We start from the raw sequence: 17,202 nt of genomic DNA on the forward strand, positions 1-17,202 counted from the left end.
TGGCTAATAATTATTAAGTTTTAGGAAATTAAAAAAAAAATGTAAACAAACATTCTTTCGAATAAGTTACCAAAAAAAAAAAAAAATCTTTTGAATAGAAATCCAACAAAACTTTTAAAAAATGTGAAAAATTCCCTCTCCCTTTCAACGTCACGTGACTAACATGGAGGCAACGAAAAAATTCTTTTTTTGGTGACTTTTCTTTTTTTTGGTGACAACGAAATTTATTATTTAAAGAAACAGTAGTGTGATTTGGATTTTTAATATAGTACAAAAAAATATTATTTATACATTAAAATTAATTATTAAAATTAAATATATATATAATTTATTTTATTTTTAATGTGTATTTATATTTTAATATATATTTTATATTGGTAGCATTATTCATTACTCAATATAGTATAGAAAGCTTATCACCTGTTTTTTTTTTATCAAAAATAGAGAGATTCGAACTCGCGACCTCTTAGGTGAGTAGGTGAATATGAAAAAATTATGTCATTTGAAGTATAATTCGTTGCCTTATCACATGTTTCGTTGTACTTAAGTGAAATATTTTATTCTTTTTTTTTCAACAATCCATATTTAATTTTAAAAATTTAAACGGTGGAGATTTAATATAACTTTTTTGTGTGGATCTAAACCAAAAATATGGCTCATTCTTAAACATTTCTTATTAAGTATGGAGTGTTATACTCTTTATTAATTCATAAATCTGAATTATTTATTTATTATATTTATATGAATGATTTAAATTTAAAAAGGTAATCCGTTAGTTAGGTTAATTATTATTCTTCGCTGGTGTAATAGTCGTTCATTCTTTTTTTTTTTTTCTTTTTGTCGGTTTGTGTCAACTTGTTCGTTTCAAATCATGACAAAACTAACTTGGGTTGGTCGAGTAGTCAGCTTACTCAGTCCGTTTAAGTAAGTGTCGAGAGTTCGAATCCTGCCTTGTGCATGCAATAACTCATTGGTCAGCAGTAAACCCTTAAATGGAGCTCAGATCTGCGACGGATTAGTCCTTAACCTGTCGGGTTGGGAGATACCATTTGGGTAAACAAAAAAAATTATGACAAAATATAAAAATCTAAAAGAGTCAGAAATATAAAAAAATTACTTATATAGAATAAGTTGATTAAGATATACAGATATTCTTTGTGGTTAAAAGCCTAAATAACACCTACTTCTTACAGGAAATAAATACTTAGAAATGGCAGGATGGCATGCTTTTCGAAAAGCTGGATTAATTAACCTTAGCCAAATATTTATAATGTAACGAAATTCTGTCTTGTTGGGCTACTTACCAGAATTAGAGTGAATTAGACGGATCTCTCACTATTGTTTTATTTCAAAAGAAACACAATGTATAATTGATATTCGACATGAAACAAAAAAAATTAATAATATAATAAGATTTTCTATTTCTAAATGTAAATATTAAAAAACATTCTCAAACCCATCATAGTAATATCAAAGAATTAATGATAAATATTTAGAGAATAATATTAAATATATATGTATGTGGGGACATTTGCCTTATTGAATCTTAAAATTTATATATATAAGAATCTTTAAAAAAATAATATTAAATATATATTATGTATATAATATTAAAATTTGATTAATTACTTTTTTCGTCCCTAAGGTTTGAGGTCAAAATCAAAATTGTTTTCGATCTTTTTTTTTTATTAAAATCATCCTCAACGTTACAAAATATTATAAAATCGTCATTTTAAATATATTAATTTTTGAAATGATACAAATACCATTTTTCTATTATTACTAATTACCGCAGTCCCACTCACTCGTTACCCCCAACCATTCCCACTGCATCTAAAATAGACAAACTAAAATGAAAAACAAGAACAAAAGAGGGAGAAAAAATAAAAAAAAGGAAGTAGAAGGAGGCGACGGCAGAAAAGAGGGCGGCCTTCTACGGCGTGGAGACGTCAGCAGTTGCTTCGTCAGGAGGATGACAACAGGTCGGAGTCGGGCCCTTGGGTTGTGCAGGGTAACGAGGTGCTCAAAATTTTGTTCGTTGGGGTCGTTGTCGTCGTTGCCGGTGAAGAGGCCTGGAGAACGTGCGACACTTAGTCAACGGAGCTCGGGGCTTCCTTCGCTGTGTCCCTCCCTTCGCCGAAAGTGTTGCATGTTGGGAATAGGATTTTGTTTGGGTGCCATGAGTATATAGTGATGCTTTTCGCTGGGTGTCCTGTTCTTGAGAAATTGGTGTTGGAATCAATCTACAGCGACGCATGTAGAGGACTCGTTTGTGCCTAGGAAAGTTCGATTTGAATTTGAATCATTTAGTGAAGGCTAGGATTAGGTTCTCTTGGTACAAGACCTACACTAAGCCTATATTCTTGATAATCAATTTTCGCTCCAATGTTTGATGCCTTTTAATTTTGTCCTTTACGATTGAGGTGTAGTGTTTTTTGTTTCTGAACTTGGATTTCTTCAATTCACTCTATTGAAATTTGATTATTTTAGAATGTTGAAGTGCAGTTTTATGTGATGTGTGGGGTTTGGGGTTGACTGTTGAAAAATCACCTTAATTTAAAATTTATGTGTAATTATTTTGATTGTTATTGTTGTTAAATTGTTGCATAAAGAAAACTGTTCAGGTGGAAAAAAAAAGGTTGGGAATAGTGAGTGGGTGGTAGTGATTTAGAATGATGAATTGGAAATAGGGAGAAAGAAGATGTGTTGGTTATGGTGGAAGTGGTGATGACAATAAAGAAAAGGGAGGAAGAGATGTGTAGCAATGGTGATGATGATGGAGGTTAGTGGTGAGGGTAGGGAGGGTTTTTCTATTTTTTTAAGGGCAAAATTGTTCAAAAAATATTGTTTATGGACAAAAGGACGATTTTATAACGTTTTGTAACGTTGGGGATGATTTTAATAATAAAAAAAAAAAGTCGAAAATGATGTTGATTTTGGCCTCACACCTTAGGGACGAAAAAAATACTTAACCCAAATAAATTTTATTATGTGTAAAACAAAATTATAATATTAAATATAAGAGTAACTTGAGAATTATGGATTGGGCTGGAAGAATTAGCCCAAGCGTTATTGGAGGGTAGTTTCCGACTTGGTTTATGTCTGAGAGCCGCCGTCTGAATTGTGTATGTGAAAGAATGGGGGGTGGTACCTGTAAAGACACTCCGATGCCTAAGTTAGCAATGTATTAAGTAGGTTTAGAATGTATTGGAACTTAAAGATACCTGAGAGATGTCAGTATATTTATAGTGGTAATCCAATAACCACTGTTAGAGTAGTTCCATTTCTGAAGGTGGATAACCGTCCATTTATCTTAAGGTTGTTGAGATATGACTCCAAGAAGTGAATTGAGAGATTTCAGGGGTAGTTACTTATTTAAATAAGTGTATCTGCCAGCTATCCATTGAGCCCGACTTCTTAGTAAAGGAGTTCGTGTCGGGTCCGACCTCTTTCGAAGAGGTCGGTAGATAGCGAAAACCAATATTTAAATTAGACCTTTTGGTTTGTTTAGACCTGAGTCATAGTATTGGATCAGAATAATAATAATCATAATAATAATAATAATAATAAGGCGAATTCTATGGTGTAGATACCATAAATTATCTACATGTATAGAAGTAACGTGTTATAATTTTCTTAGTGACACCTAGTTCTTTTTTTTTATTTTTTCTTCTCTATAACAGCAGTCATATCAATGACACATTACAATTTCAGATTTTTGTCTCCTTAAAAATATATAATTAGCAGTACTATTAAATTAGTAATCAAAGAATTTTTTACCAAATATACTGGACCAATTTTTTAATTATATCTCATATAGTTAAGCCTTGTTATGATCTATTTTTTTTATTTTTTTAATAATGCAATATATTTTTATAAGTTACGTAGCATGGTTTTTTTTTTTGCACCGTTTATTATTTTTTTTAGAACATTGTTTCTTTTTTCTTTAACACTTTTAGTTATGATAAATAAATTACAAAAAATTCTTAGGTGGTAGATCTTAACATAATTAATATTCGTGACTTTTTGGTCTTCAAATTTTTGTTGAGCATAGTCTACATATATTTTTAAATAACTTATTTATAAATTAAAATTTTATAAAAAAATAATTAATATTCATAATTTAAATCATATAAGTAATTTCATCAAAATAATATTTTAAACATACACATTTATTATTTATTCATAAATATATTTTTTTATTTATATTATATCTTAATAATAACATGTTCAAATAATATTTTAGTATTTATTCATAATTATGTAATTTTTCTTTTATTTATACTATATGTATAATAATGTGTTCAAATATTATTTAATAATATAAACAATTTGTAATTTTATAAGAGAAGAATCAATTTTTTTTGCAAGCTTTATATACTTGGGTGTTTTTAAATCTAAATAAATATAAAAGAAATCAAACTTCATTATTTAATTTATTATTATAGAATTTTTATTTTAATTTAAAATAATTCATTCGATTAATATAATTAAAATTAATTATAAATTATTTTATATAACACATACAGATTTAATAATTTATATAACACATATAGCAATATTTAAGTGGATCTGTATGTGTTATATAAAAATAATTTATAATTAATTTTAATTATATTAATTTAATGAATTATTTTAAATCAAAATAAGAATTCTATAATAGTAAATTAAATAATAAAATTTGATTTCTTTTATATTTATTTGGATCTAAAAACAGGCCAGTGTATAACACTTATAAAAAAATTGATTCTTTTCTTATAGAATTGTAAATTATTTATATTATTAAATATTATTTGAACACATTATTATACACATCGTATAAACAAAAAAAAACACATAACTGTGAATAAATATTAAAATATTATTTAAACATACTATTATTAAGATATAATATAAATGAAAAAATATATATTTATAAATAAATACTAAATGTGTATGCTTAAAATATTACTTTGGTGAAATTATTTATATGATTTAAATCACGAATATTAATTATTTTTTTATAAAATTTTAATTTATAAATAAATTATTAAAAAATATCTGTAGACTATATCCAACAAAAAATTTGAAGATAAAAAAGTTACGAATATTAATAATATTAAGATCTACAACATAAGAACTTTTTGTAATTTATTCACCATATTAAAAGTGTTAAAGAAAAAAGAAATAATGTTTTAAAAGAAAAAAAATAAGCGGTGCAAAAAAGAAAACCATGTTGTGTAACTTATAAAAATATATTGCATTATTTATAAAAAAGAAATTAGATCATAACAACAGGTTTAACTATATGAGATTTAATTGAAAAGTTGCCCAGCATACTTGGTCAAAAACTCCTTGATTACTAATTTAATAGTACTGCTAATTATATATTTTTAAGGGGACAAAAATCTGAAATTGCAGTGTGTCATTGATGTGGCTGATGTCATAGAAAAGAAAAAAAGAAAAAGTAAAACTAGGTGTCACTGAGAAAACTATAACACGTTGCTTCTATACATATAGATAATTTATGGTATCTACACCATAGACTTCGCCTAATAATAATAATAATAATAATAATAAATATAAATGAAGCTAGCTGCATAAATGAGTTTTCAAAGATCTAAAGAATAATTTTTGTTTTTACACCAGTTGATTATATTGAAGAACTCTACCATGATCACAATTCGTTTTGTACATTGTAAAAATACCATTTCGTTTCAACAAAAATATTACACACACTAAAAATTAGCCGAGAAAGTACGGAGAGCGAATGTCATCGGTGTTAAATGTATATAATGGGAATATTTTTATAATTAAAATTAAATGATAATTAAATTAATTAATTATTATTTATTTTTAATTTTAAATTCAACCTAAATAAACAGTTTATTATACACATTATATAGATATTTCATTGATTCCTAGTGGTATTCAAATTAGCCATATTGTATTATACGTATTGAACAAATCAACTACATTAGTCATATTGTATTATACATATTTTCAATACGTATTCATATTAACGGATTCCATATAAATAATTCATTAGTTTAAATGTTTTTAAAATGAACACCGTAAAAAATATCAATATCCGTACAATTGGAGGATACTAAACGGGGATGAAAAAGAAAAAAAAAGAGCCAAACAAAAAGATCACCCATCAAAAAAATAAAACGTACTTTTGTTAAATGAAACATTAACCCAAACGCACAAAATATAAAAGCAATGATAGTTTCAGAACAAAAATATTACTTATCTTTTAAAATTTCAATCTTTTTTAAAATGTATTATTATTTAATTAATTTAAATATTTATTTTCATATACTAATTGTTCAAAAAATTAAAAAAATTATTATTTTTTATTTTTCCTTCCCTCTAAAAATTAAATAAAAGATACCAAAAATATACTGCTTATTCATGACCAAGAACACGTCAAATATATGTTTATACAACAAAGTAACAGATTGTTCCAACTGCAAATTAAACCCAATATCATTGCGGTATGTACATTATTCCAATCAAAGGGATATTTTGCAAGTCAAAAATTACATTCAGACACATTTATCCAGTTCCCAGCACATACTATATTACGCCATTAATAGCACCTGAAACAAACAACAGCATAAGATCAAGTCTTAAGGAAGCAGCATGCACAGAAATAATAACATGAGCACATAAATTGTGCAATTCCTTAAAGAAATAACTTTCACTAGTGATGAACAAAATTACGAATCCACAATGTTCATCAAAGGTAAATTCCAACAAGTCAATTGTTAAATAAACGCAAAATCATGGGGAACCCTAAAATAAACAATATAGAGAAGAAAGAAGAGACCTTTGTTGAGGGATTTTAGTTGTAGTAGAGCTCGAGGCCCATGCCGTCGTGGATCTCGTAATCTTGAGGGTGATATGATCCTTGTAGATGGTGTACCACTTCTGGATGCGAATCTTGTCGGCCCTCGTTCCTGTCTGAGCTGCAACCAGCTTCTTCAGGTCTCCGATGGTGTCGTCATCGTTGCATTTCACGCGAACCTTCTTCCCCAGTCGATCGTTTAGAACCACCTCGATCATCTTCTGAAACTTGAAACCGAAACCCTAATCCCCCAATTCCTTCTCTTCTGTAGCCTAACCTTTGTGAGTTTGGGAAAAGAAAGTTAAGAAGTTTTCTTGTTTGTTGAATAGAATTGGACCTTTATGTTTTTGTAGATGGATAGTGGATAGCCTTTATATGCAGGGATTGACAAAAAAAAGATAAAGAAATGTGTTTAGAATTGGAGACTAAAATAAGTATGAATTTATCATCAAAAAAAAAAAGTATGGATTTTGAGAATATAAAATTAATTATATGATAAGAATATAAATTAAAAAGATAAGTCTAATAGTATTAGTAGCGACCGTAAAATTATAAAATTTGAAATAAATAAAGGTAGTTGAATGAATTTCAGATTTTGAAATTATTAAAAATTAAAATTTAAAATGTTTTAAATTTGAAACTATCGATAATTAATATTGTAGAATAAATTTTAAAATAAGTATTTTTAATTAAATAAGTTAAACAAATGTACAAATAAAGGTTATTTGTTTAGTTAATTAAAACATACGCAAACATTATTGTGTTTAGTTAATTTTTAACTATTTTATAATGATAAACTAATAAATGGTTAATTCTATTTGATCCAAATTAATATATTTTAGAATAATTTATTTAATTTAAAATAATGCAAGATATTTAATTTTGAATTGAAAATTAACATAGGCATACATTTTTCTATTTTTAAAGTTGATCCTGGCTGGAGTAGCATAGCATGTAATACCCAACCAATTTATTGTTCTTATTATAATTCCTCATATCAATATTATTTATTGTTCATTTTTTTTTTCTGGTCAAAATTTTTATTCCTTTATTTTTGTCAGGCCTAACAATATAAGATGTCCTAGACCAAAAAACTCCTAGCCGACCCAGTTAGCATCACAATTCCATAGTGGTAGCAAAATCTGCATTCTTTCTTTTCACAATATTTACGTGAATAATCACATTTCTCTGTCCGAAGGCTCATTACTAATTACTTTTCTTTTATTTTTGGACAAGAATTATTTTTTTTTGTTTACACTATTTTTTAATTTGACAGACTAAAAATTAATTCGTCATAAATTTAAACTTCATTTTACACAAAACAAAATTTAAGTTCCTACACTTGGACCAGGGATGGCGTACGTACTTTGTTTTTTTGTCAGTATTTATGTTTCCTTATTTTTTGTATCTTCATGTATTGGGCCTAAAGAAGAGCTGTCAATCCCAAAAGTGGTTGATGAGACAAAAAAGCCCAAAACAGAAAGGGCAAAAAAAGGATAGTGATGATAACTGATGAGTAAGTCTATCACCTCATCAACACAGCCACCTCTCACTCTCACACACACACTTTTCAGTTTCACTCACTTCCTCGCTTCCCTTTTTCTTCTATCGGCTTTTCTTTTTCAGCGCGAGGAACCTCGAAACGATGTCGTATGTGCCTCCACACCTCAGAAACTCAACCACCACAACAACAACCACGACCACCACCACCACCACGACGGCGAAAACCTCCTCCGTAACCCAAGAAAACAACAACGACAATATCAGCAACAATGTTAACCATCAAACTAAGCTCGCATTCCCTTCTTATTCAAACTCACACTCTCACTTTCACTCCAACGGCACCAATGGAACCAATGGAATCAATGGCAACGCCAACAACCACAATTCTGTGTCCCATGGTTCTCGCCGCTCCACCGCCACTCCGCAGCCGTCACGGATTTTCGCAGCTCCCGAGCCAGTTTTCCCTCACTGGCAGCCATCCGAGCGCGTTTCACGCATGAGCCCCGACCAGGTCCATTTTTCTCCATTTTTTATGTTTATTTTTTCATTTTCATTCTCACAATCTTAACCGTTTCCTTCTTTCTTGAATTTTAATCTTTGAGCTGAAATATTTTGATTTCGACGTTTTCATACATTTTGTTGTGTTGTTTTGTTCAATTCCTGTGCTTAGGGTTTTCGGAGTAATTTATTTATTTATTTATCGTCGCGGTTCGGTGGTGTTAATTTGGTGCATTTCTTTGTATGAGAGTTTTCGGAATTGGAGGGTTTCTATAAGATTTGGTGCGTCTTTGGTAACAACTTAATTTTTGGGATATAATCGCCGTATACATAAGATTTTGATTCTGAACTGTTTTGAACTTCAATATAAGCTTACTCTACGAAACACTTAAAATCAAAAGCTTTCTAGAAAGTATTGTATCCACAAAATGTTGTTTTTCTAAACATGCCAATGCAGGAGAGTGGTGTTTGAATTGAATTTGAAGTGGCATGTATTGAGGGTATAGATTACGGTATAGGGGCAGTTGTCATTCGTTTTAAGGTGGCTTTATTGGAATTGGGAATATGGTTCTGGGCAATGTGCTGATAGTGAATGTGAGCATGTGAAATTGTGAATTGTGACTTGCAACAATGAGCATGAGAGGAATGGTGGGCGGCTTTTATGGTGCTGGATGTTGTAGACTTTAGATTTTGTAAAAGTGAGTGAAATTGTGAGTTTTGGCTTGAACTCTGTTTTGTCACTTGAGTTTTTATCAAGTTGTGAGAGTTGGCTTGAACTCTGTTTTATCCAAGGCTGTGTAGATTTATTTATGTTTACGCCAATATCCTTATCCCTGATTTCCCTCGTTTCATTTTCAGTTGTTCTAAGTGATCTCTGCGTCATTTAATAATAATTTTGAAAACTGAAGGTGCAATTTCTCTAGGTCATGGTTCCATGAGTTTAAATGGCTAGATTGATTGTTCAACCAAGCTATTACACCAAAATAATGGCCAGTTCATTGTATGAGTGATTGAACTTTGGTACTCCAGTCCAGTTTTTAAAACATCATCTTTAATATAGTTATCATTATTTCATTTCCTTTTTTCATTACAGAGGCTTCCAAACTCTCTCTAGTTTTGTTGCTTAACTCTAGGGTGCTTGTTAAATGCAGATTGAAGAGGTCCGCCTCCGACTTAACCTTGATGTCACTATTGCATCAGACTCTCCAGCTGCTCCTGCACCAATTGAATCATTTAGTGATATGGTTCTCTCTCTCTCTCTCTCTCTCTCTCTCTCTCTCTCTCTCTATATATATATATATATATATATATATATATATATATATATATAATGGCTAGTTAATTTTGAGCAACTATTACACGTGTGTTAAATTTTGATCCCCTTTATTTTAGTGTGTGCATCCAAGTATCATGAAGGATATTGCATATCATGAATACACCAGGCCAACTTCTATCCAGGCACAGGCCATGCCAATTGCTCTCAGTGGAAGGGATCTACTTGGCTGTGCTGAAACTGGTAGTGGGAAAACTGCAGCTTTCACAATTCCTATGATACAGGTCCGAAATTATTATAGCTTGCATGTTTGACTTAACCATGTAATGTTTTCTTAGATATTATGTTCTGAAAAACCAACCTATTTTAATCATCCTTTTTTTCCCTTTCAAATTTACAGCATTGCATGGCTCAACCTCCTATTCGGCGTGGTGATGGTCCTCTGGCATTAGTTTTGGCTCCTACTAGAGAACTTGCTCAACAAATAGAGAAAGAGGTGTTATACATAATTTTATTTGGGTTATGACTTATGTGGGAAGAGTTTCTTCTTAATTTCTTCAATTAGAGTTGATAATTCTCTGTTGGATCATATATATTATTTGGATTGTCTCCAAATTTTTTATACAGCTTAGTTCACATAGTTCTTGAGATATGATTCACATGAAGTTTTTACTTTTTCATTTCCTTTTGAGAAGAATTATTCTATACTCCATAGTGTTAGAGAGAGAGTTCATGCTTAAGTTAGTTATGAGGCCTATTCTAGACTCTTACTTAGCTCCCTCTATTAATACTTTTTCCATTGAAGGGAATGGTCAATTACTTTCCCTTTATGTCCATTCGTGTTCAAATGATTTCTACCATTTATTTTGTACTTCAAAGCTATTTGCTGCCATCTGCCAAATTTTTTTTTAATATTGAATTTTTGTTATCATGTTTCTGTTTAGAGTAAGGATCCTTACAAAAATAATTTTCTCCATGAATAGAAGAATCTTTCTATCATATTATTAAGTATCTCTGTTGGTGTTCTGAATTTCGGGCAGGTTAAAGCTTTTAGCAGATCTCTTGAGTCATTGAAAACTGCCATAGTTGTGGGTGGAACTAACATTGAAAAGCAGGTAACTAAAGACATATTTCTGGTCTGATGCCCCTTTTGGAAAGTTTAATTATCAAGGAATGCTGGTTATCACTTGTCTGGTTTGCATTTAAAAATTCTTTTGGTGTATCATACAAGTGCTTTTGTCTGAAATTGGTATTACATATTGCTTGATGGTCATTTTTATTTGTATTGGATAGGAGTTAAAACTTCTATTTTAATATAAATAGTTCCATTGGTTGGTTCATGTTAAGATGCATGCTTTATGTATGCCTAGTTTGGAAAGAGTTGCCCAGCATTGTCTTATTGTTTTAACAAACTATATCTTTGGGACACAAGGATCAATAAAGCTTTTTCGTTGTAAGTTTATAGTTCCAGGATTCCAGCAAGTTTGCTTAGTTTTTGTTGTGTACGACAGAGGTCTGAGCTAAGAGCAGGAGTTGAAATTGCTGTTGCAACCCCTGGAAGATTTATTGATCATTTACAACAAGGCAATACTTCCCTTTCTAGAATTTCTTTTGTTGTTCTAGATGAAGCAGATAGAATGCTTGATATGGGTTTTGAGCTACAGATACGAGAGGTTAGTAGTATTGGTGTTTTACTTCTGTATATGAAGTATCCTTTTATATATTTCATGGAGACTCACTTCCCTAATGTAGATAACTAGTAGGATCTTCACTGTAGCTTTTATGCTCTCTTTCACAGTTTTCCAAATTAGATTGTTCCATGCTCCCTCCTGTTTTTCTCTTTTGTAGCTTGTAGCAGTTTCATTTGTCTACTGCTTATACGAGTTGGGTTTTGTCATATAACTGTGCAATACTTGAATATCTTATTCTTGATTATTGCACACATATGATCTCTGGAGAATAAATTCAGCATTAAATAACCTTTATGCTCATGTGTTGCCATTGCATTTTTGAAGGAATCCAATTATGTAGAAACTGAAGGAATTACACATCTTCAAATTTTGTTTCCAGATAATGAGAAATCTTCCAGAGAAGCATCAAACACTGCTGTTTAGTGCCACTATGCCTGTGGAGATTGAAGCATTATCAAAGGTCAGGTTCCTTTTGATTTCAATACCTCAGTTTCTTTGGCTTGGTTATTTTCTCCACTGTCCCATACCAAAATACAATGTTATTCTGTTATTTTGAAGTGATTTTTTTTTGTGCTAATGCTTGGCCAAATAACAAAATCTACTTCATTCTCTATTTGCTTCTCATATTTACTGGCAGCTTCCTAACTACTGCTTGAACATCCATGTTAAATTTTATATACATCTTTTGTGATTCAAGTGTCAATCTTTGTTATTTGGCTCTTATTTAGCTATTTATCTTTTTACACTGTTTTCTTCTTTACAATTAAAAAAATTAACTGATACCACTAGTAATATTTTACATTTTGTTGTAAGCTTAGTAATTGAAAGGATTTTTTTGAAGTTCACCAATCTATTCTCTCAAATTTCAGGAATACTTGGCTAATCCTGTACAAGTGAAAGTTGGAAAAGTCAGTAGCCCAACAACAAATGTTTCACAAACACTTGTGAAGGTCTCTGAAAATGAGAAGGTACATCTACGCAGATGACAATTTAATTATAGTTTTGTTCAGATCTGGATTAGTAAATGGCAATGTACTGTAGTTTCCTGTTCCCAAGAATATTTGTAATCATTAATTTTTCTGAATATTTTATTCCTATGTTTTGGAGGAGTGTTTTCGAGAAATGTTATATGCAGTTATACACCACCTTATGTGTAACACTTTCCACTTCTGGTATTAAAATGATTGATAAGAAGTGAAGGAAGACTAAAAAATTGTCTTTTACACCATAAAGGGAAGGTGTATACACTTAGTGGTGTACCAAGGAGTGATGTAAACATAATTTCTCTAAAATAATTAAGGAGTGGTGATGGAATGGACTTTTTTAATTAGAGGGAACAAATGTAATATAGATAAGAGTGAACTAAAATGAGAATAACAAAAAAAGAAAGTGGAATATAATTTTTTTAACTTAGATTAGTTCCCTTTTAGAGCCTTGGAGCAACAGTTGAGCTGTTTCCGTATGACCTCAAGGTCACGGGTTCAAGCCGTGGAAACAACCACTGATGTAATTATCAGGTTAGGTTGCGTACATTACATCCTTCGGGTGTGGCCTGTTCTTGGACCCTATGTTAATGCAGGATGCTTTTCCACCAGGTTGCCCTTTTATTTAGATTAGTTCCCGTTTGACCGTATGCTTTTTGAAGTTTGCATCGTCTAAAGTTTCTGTTCTTCTGTCGTTTGATTTCTGTTCTAAAATCTTGTCTCATGTTGTAGATTGATCGACTTCTAGATTTGCTTGTAGAAGAGGCGTCACAGGCTGAAAAATGTGGTCATCCATTTCCACTAACAATAGTGTTTGTTGAAAGAAAGGTATGCTTTGTTCTGTGCTTGTGCCATATATTAATATCACATCTAAATTTTTGTCAGTTGTATACAAGAAATCAAGAGTTATAAAAAAACTTGCATGTTTAATGTTCGATGCACATATTGATCTTGCATGCTTGACATTTTAGGTCTTCACATTCTTTACCAAGTCTTCTCAATTTTTATTGCAACCTAACCTAATTACACCCCAATCACTCCCACCCCCTGTGCCCATCTTCCCCCCTTACTATTTTAATATTGTAAAGTGAATGATTACAATTTATTTGACTTGTGTGCCTAACTACCTATTAGTATTGGAATTTGGAAACCATAAGTACTTTGAAATTGTAACGTATTTCTATTGTAGCATAAAATTATATAAGTGACCTCTCTGAAGATTTGAATTTACATCTTTCTCATTAATTCTTTTGGGGTAACTGTAGACGAGATGTGACGAAATTGCTGAAGCACTTGTAGCTCAAGGATTATCTGCAGTTTCTCTTCATGGTGGCCGCAGTCAAGGTGAAAGAGAGGCTGCCCTGCATGATTTTCGGAGTAGCACCACCAACATTTTGGTAATATCTCTCCTACATTGCTAGAGCATATATTAGTAGTTGCGCAAATATTGTTGAGAAATATAGTGAAGCTTCCTGTGGCTTTCTAATTGCAGTGAAGCCATTGTATTCCTTGGTGTGTTGTATTCCCTTGTTCCTTAAATGTCAAATGGGAAAAAAAAGTATTGTATGGTCCCAAATGATTGTATTTATATCCTAGAGATTCTCAGTAAGTTAATACCATTCTCGATACTAATGTCGGATAGACACTTAAAAATCTTGTATTCATGTTAACATCTGTTTTTCCTTCTGGTTGTTCTAGTTCAAATTTCAATTTTGTTTTATTTTTTGCAAAGTTAACTTTTTTTCACCCACTAGCTATCTTATTCATTGATATTGTATCACACAGGTTGCCACTGATGTTGCATCTCGTGGCTTGGATGTCACAGGAGTGTCGCATGTCATCAATCTAGATCTTCCAAAGGTACTTTGTGGCCAATCATAAACTAATTGATCACTGTGTTTTATCTGTTATACACTAGGAAAAGGGTTATCTGGAACTGTGCGGGTATTTTCCACAATTAGTGGAGATAGGCCATTCTGCTACAGCTACTTTGGCATCTCATTAGCCTGGTCTTTTTTGTTCAAATTTTATTTCATTGAGGAATGCATAATTGAAGCTTCAGTTCTGGTTGCCTCAATTATAGACCATGGAAGATTATGTACATCGGATTGGAAGGACAGGGCGTGCAGGAACAACAGGCCTATCGACTTCATTCTACACTGATCGTGACATGGTGATTGCTGTTACTTTATTTCAACATGTGTATATATTGAACTATGCTTTTTGTTGATTTAACATATGGTTCTGCACTTTAGTTCCTCGTTGCAAATATAAGGAAAGCAATTGCTGATGCTGAATCTGGGAACACAGTGGCATTTGCAACTGGAAAGGTAAAATATATTTTTTCTGCTTGAAAAATGTTATAATTTGATATACGATCAACAATGAGTCAAAGCTATGGTGAGTCTTTGTTTTTCAATGAATTCCATGTGAGTCTCACTTATGACTTTTTATACACTACATAGTCATATACAGACAACCGGTGTTTATCCACAAAATTCAACAGGTTTCATTTTATTGTCTTTTTTTTCACTTGACTTCTAGGTTGCTAGAAGGAAGGAGAAAGAAGCAGCAGCTGCACAAAAAGAGGCAAATATTGCTTTATCCAAACACTTTGGATTGGGACCTGCTTCAATTAACATCGAAGATAAATATAGATTTATGATTACTACCTCAAACATTAAAAAGGTAGGCGCAGCTGATAGTGCTTGGGATGATTAGTGGAGTGCCAGGCTTCCTGAAGATTCATGGCAAATGTCAGATCCTCAAAGGTTGTTAACATAACATATTCTCCCTTCCTATCATTTTTCATTTTCCTTTTTTCAAGCGTAATGTTTTTTGGAAAATATTGCATATGTTGGTTTTGGTCCTTGTAAATTTGTTTTGTTGGTATAGGATATATCAATCTGGGTAATGATTGGGAGTCCTAATCCTCCTATATTTAAATAAGTAAAAAATTCACATATATGTTATTTTTTGAAACGATAAAAAAAATAAAAAATTCAAAATTTTCTTTATTTAGAAATTAGGAAGATAAATAATTAATTAAGACTCAATTATTTTTCTATCAATCCGTACCATGGTTTGTTTTGCTAAAAATTATGATAATTTTGTTTGTCTCTTCAAATAAGTATTTTTCTCAAACCAATTTATCATAATCTTTCAAGGACTAAAGCTAGATGTTTTGAGAAATGTTTGGATATCAAACTTAAATATTTGCCATTTTTGAAATGTTTGGACTAAACAGTTATCTCTAATTGTTCTTCTTACAACTAGCGACACTATCTTCCCTCACCATCCAATTCTGTTGGTTTTCCTTGTCTATTTTGTAGGTCTTCTGGTTCTTATACTTGGACTGAGTAGATCTGCAGAGTTGTTGCTTCTATGATGTTGGAGATGGACATGTTTCTACGTTTTTAAGTGGACAATTCTACCCATTGTTTTTCACAACAAAGTTGTAGTTTACGCACTTGAAACAAGGTAGCTTGCTAGAATGCTAGATATTTTGTAGAGGTACCTAACCCGCCTTCAAATGTATATATCCACACATCCTTTGTGTATTCCACCCAGATTTTAGTTTTTTTTTTTCAGTGTCGACTTTATTTAGCATTTGTAGAAAGTCGAGGATTACTTTTATGGAATTTCTTCCACATTTGATGATTTGAAAGCTTATTTGCCGTTTGTCTTGATGACATCTCTATATGTGAGCAGTATATCTGTAAAATGGTAAAGGCCTAAGCTTCAAGAGTTATTCAAGAATTTGGTAATCTTGTTGATTATGTCTATCACAATGACGAGAATATAGAAATATTATGATATATTAATAGAGCAATTGTAACCTTATAGGTGAGATTGCAAACAAAATTCGAGGTGAAGGAAATCCATCTTCTATTTTTTTTTCTTTTTCTGTGTTTTATTTTGACCATTTTTATTGACTCTTAGTTATTATTGGCAGTAAAAAATAAGTGTCAATAAAAGTATTATCAATAAAATAAAGGTTCTTTTGATAATTAAATGGTCCCTGACAATACTAAATATTGGGTTGACTGTTAAAATTATTCTATTCAAAATTACTTGTTTTTCTTTTAGGGTGGCAGTATCTAAGGTATTGCTATTCCAGCAATTATAATTTTTTGGTATGATGGCTCTTATGGGAATACAATAGATTAGATCCAAAGAGTTGACTAGTAGTTGTAGTAGTTTCATCTAGGTTATAGTCACTTGCTAGAACATAAAAATTCTTATATTGTTATTTTAATCACAACATATATAAATGGAAGTTTGATTATCATCAATTATATTGAAAATGATTTGATATGGGAATAAAATTGTGTATATAAACCCTGATTTTAATTCTTTTGAAATTCTACTCTTTGTATTTAAAATATCAAAACTATAAGTTTCTGATGGAAAATAATTTAA

General features: G+C 30.9%; 1 protein-coding gene and 1 pseudogene across 1 annotated transcript; one reads left to right on the forward strand and one right to left on the reverse strand.

The window, feature by feature from the left end:
• Positions 1–6,829: 6,829 nt before the first annotated feature.
• On the reverse strand, positions 6,830–7,229 carry LOC130935852 (ubiquitin-like protein 5; annotated as a pseudogene).
• Positions 7,230–8,386: 1,157 nt separating this feature from the next.
• On the forward strand, positions 8,387–16,591 carry LOC130950862 (DEAD-box ATP-dependent RNA helicase 20-like). The gene is made up of 15 exons (XM_057879496.1): positions 8,387–8,846; positions 9,985–10,077; positions 10,226–10,390; positions 10,507–10,602; positions 11,147–11,221; positions 11,618–11,779; positions 12,177–12,257; positions 12,667–12,765; positions 13,513–13,608; positions 14,046–14,177; positions 14,566–14,640; positions 14,864–14,953; positions 15,036–15,110; positions 15,325–15,551; positions 16,113–16,591. The coding sequence occupies exons 1-14, from the start codon at positions 8,478–8,480 to the stop codon at positions 15,499–15,501; spliced, it is 1,785 nt and encodes a 594-aa protein (XP_057735479.1). The 5' UTR covers positions 8,387–8,477; the 3' UTR covers positions 15,502–15,551; positions 16,113–16,591.
• Positions 16,592–17,202: the final 611 nt, after the last annotated feature.

This window comes from Arachis stenosperma, chromosome 1 (genome assembly GCF_014773155.1).
Source record: "Arachis stenosperma cultivar V10309 chromosome 1, arast.V10309.gnm1.PFL2, whole genome shotgun sequence".
NCBI classification, from domain to species: Eukaryota; Viridiplantae; Streptophyta; class Magnoliopsida; order Fabales; family Fabaceae; genus Arachis; species Arachis stenosperma.

Excerpts from the sequence above, each read along its gene's own strand:
- LOC130950862 (XM_057879496.1), top strand. The coding sequence starts at position 8,478 with ATGTCGTATGTGCCTCCACACCTCAGAAACTCAACCACCACAACAACA. Across the intron at positions 10,078-10,225 it reads TTGAATCATTTAGTGATATG|TGTGTGCATCCAAGTATCAT; the intron begins GTTCTCTCTCTC and ends CCTTTATTTTAG. Across the intron at positions 14,954-15,035 it reads TCTACACTGATCGTGACATG|TTCCTCGTTGCAAATATAAG; the intron begins GTGATTGCTGTT and ends TCTGCACTTTAG.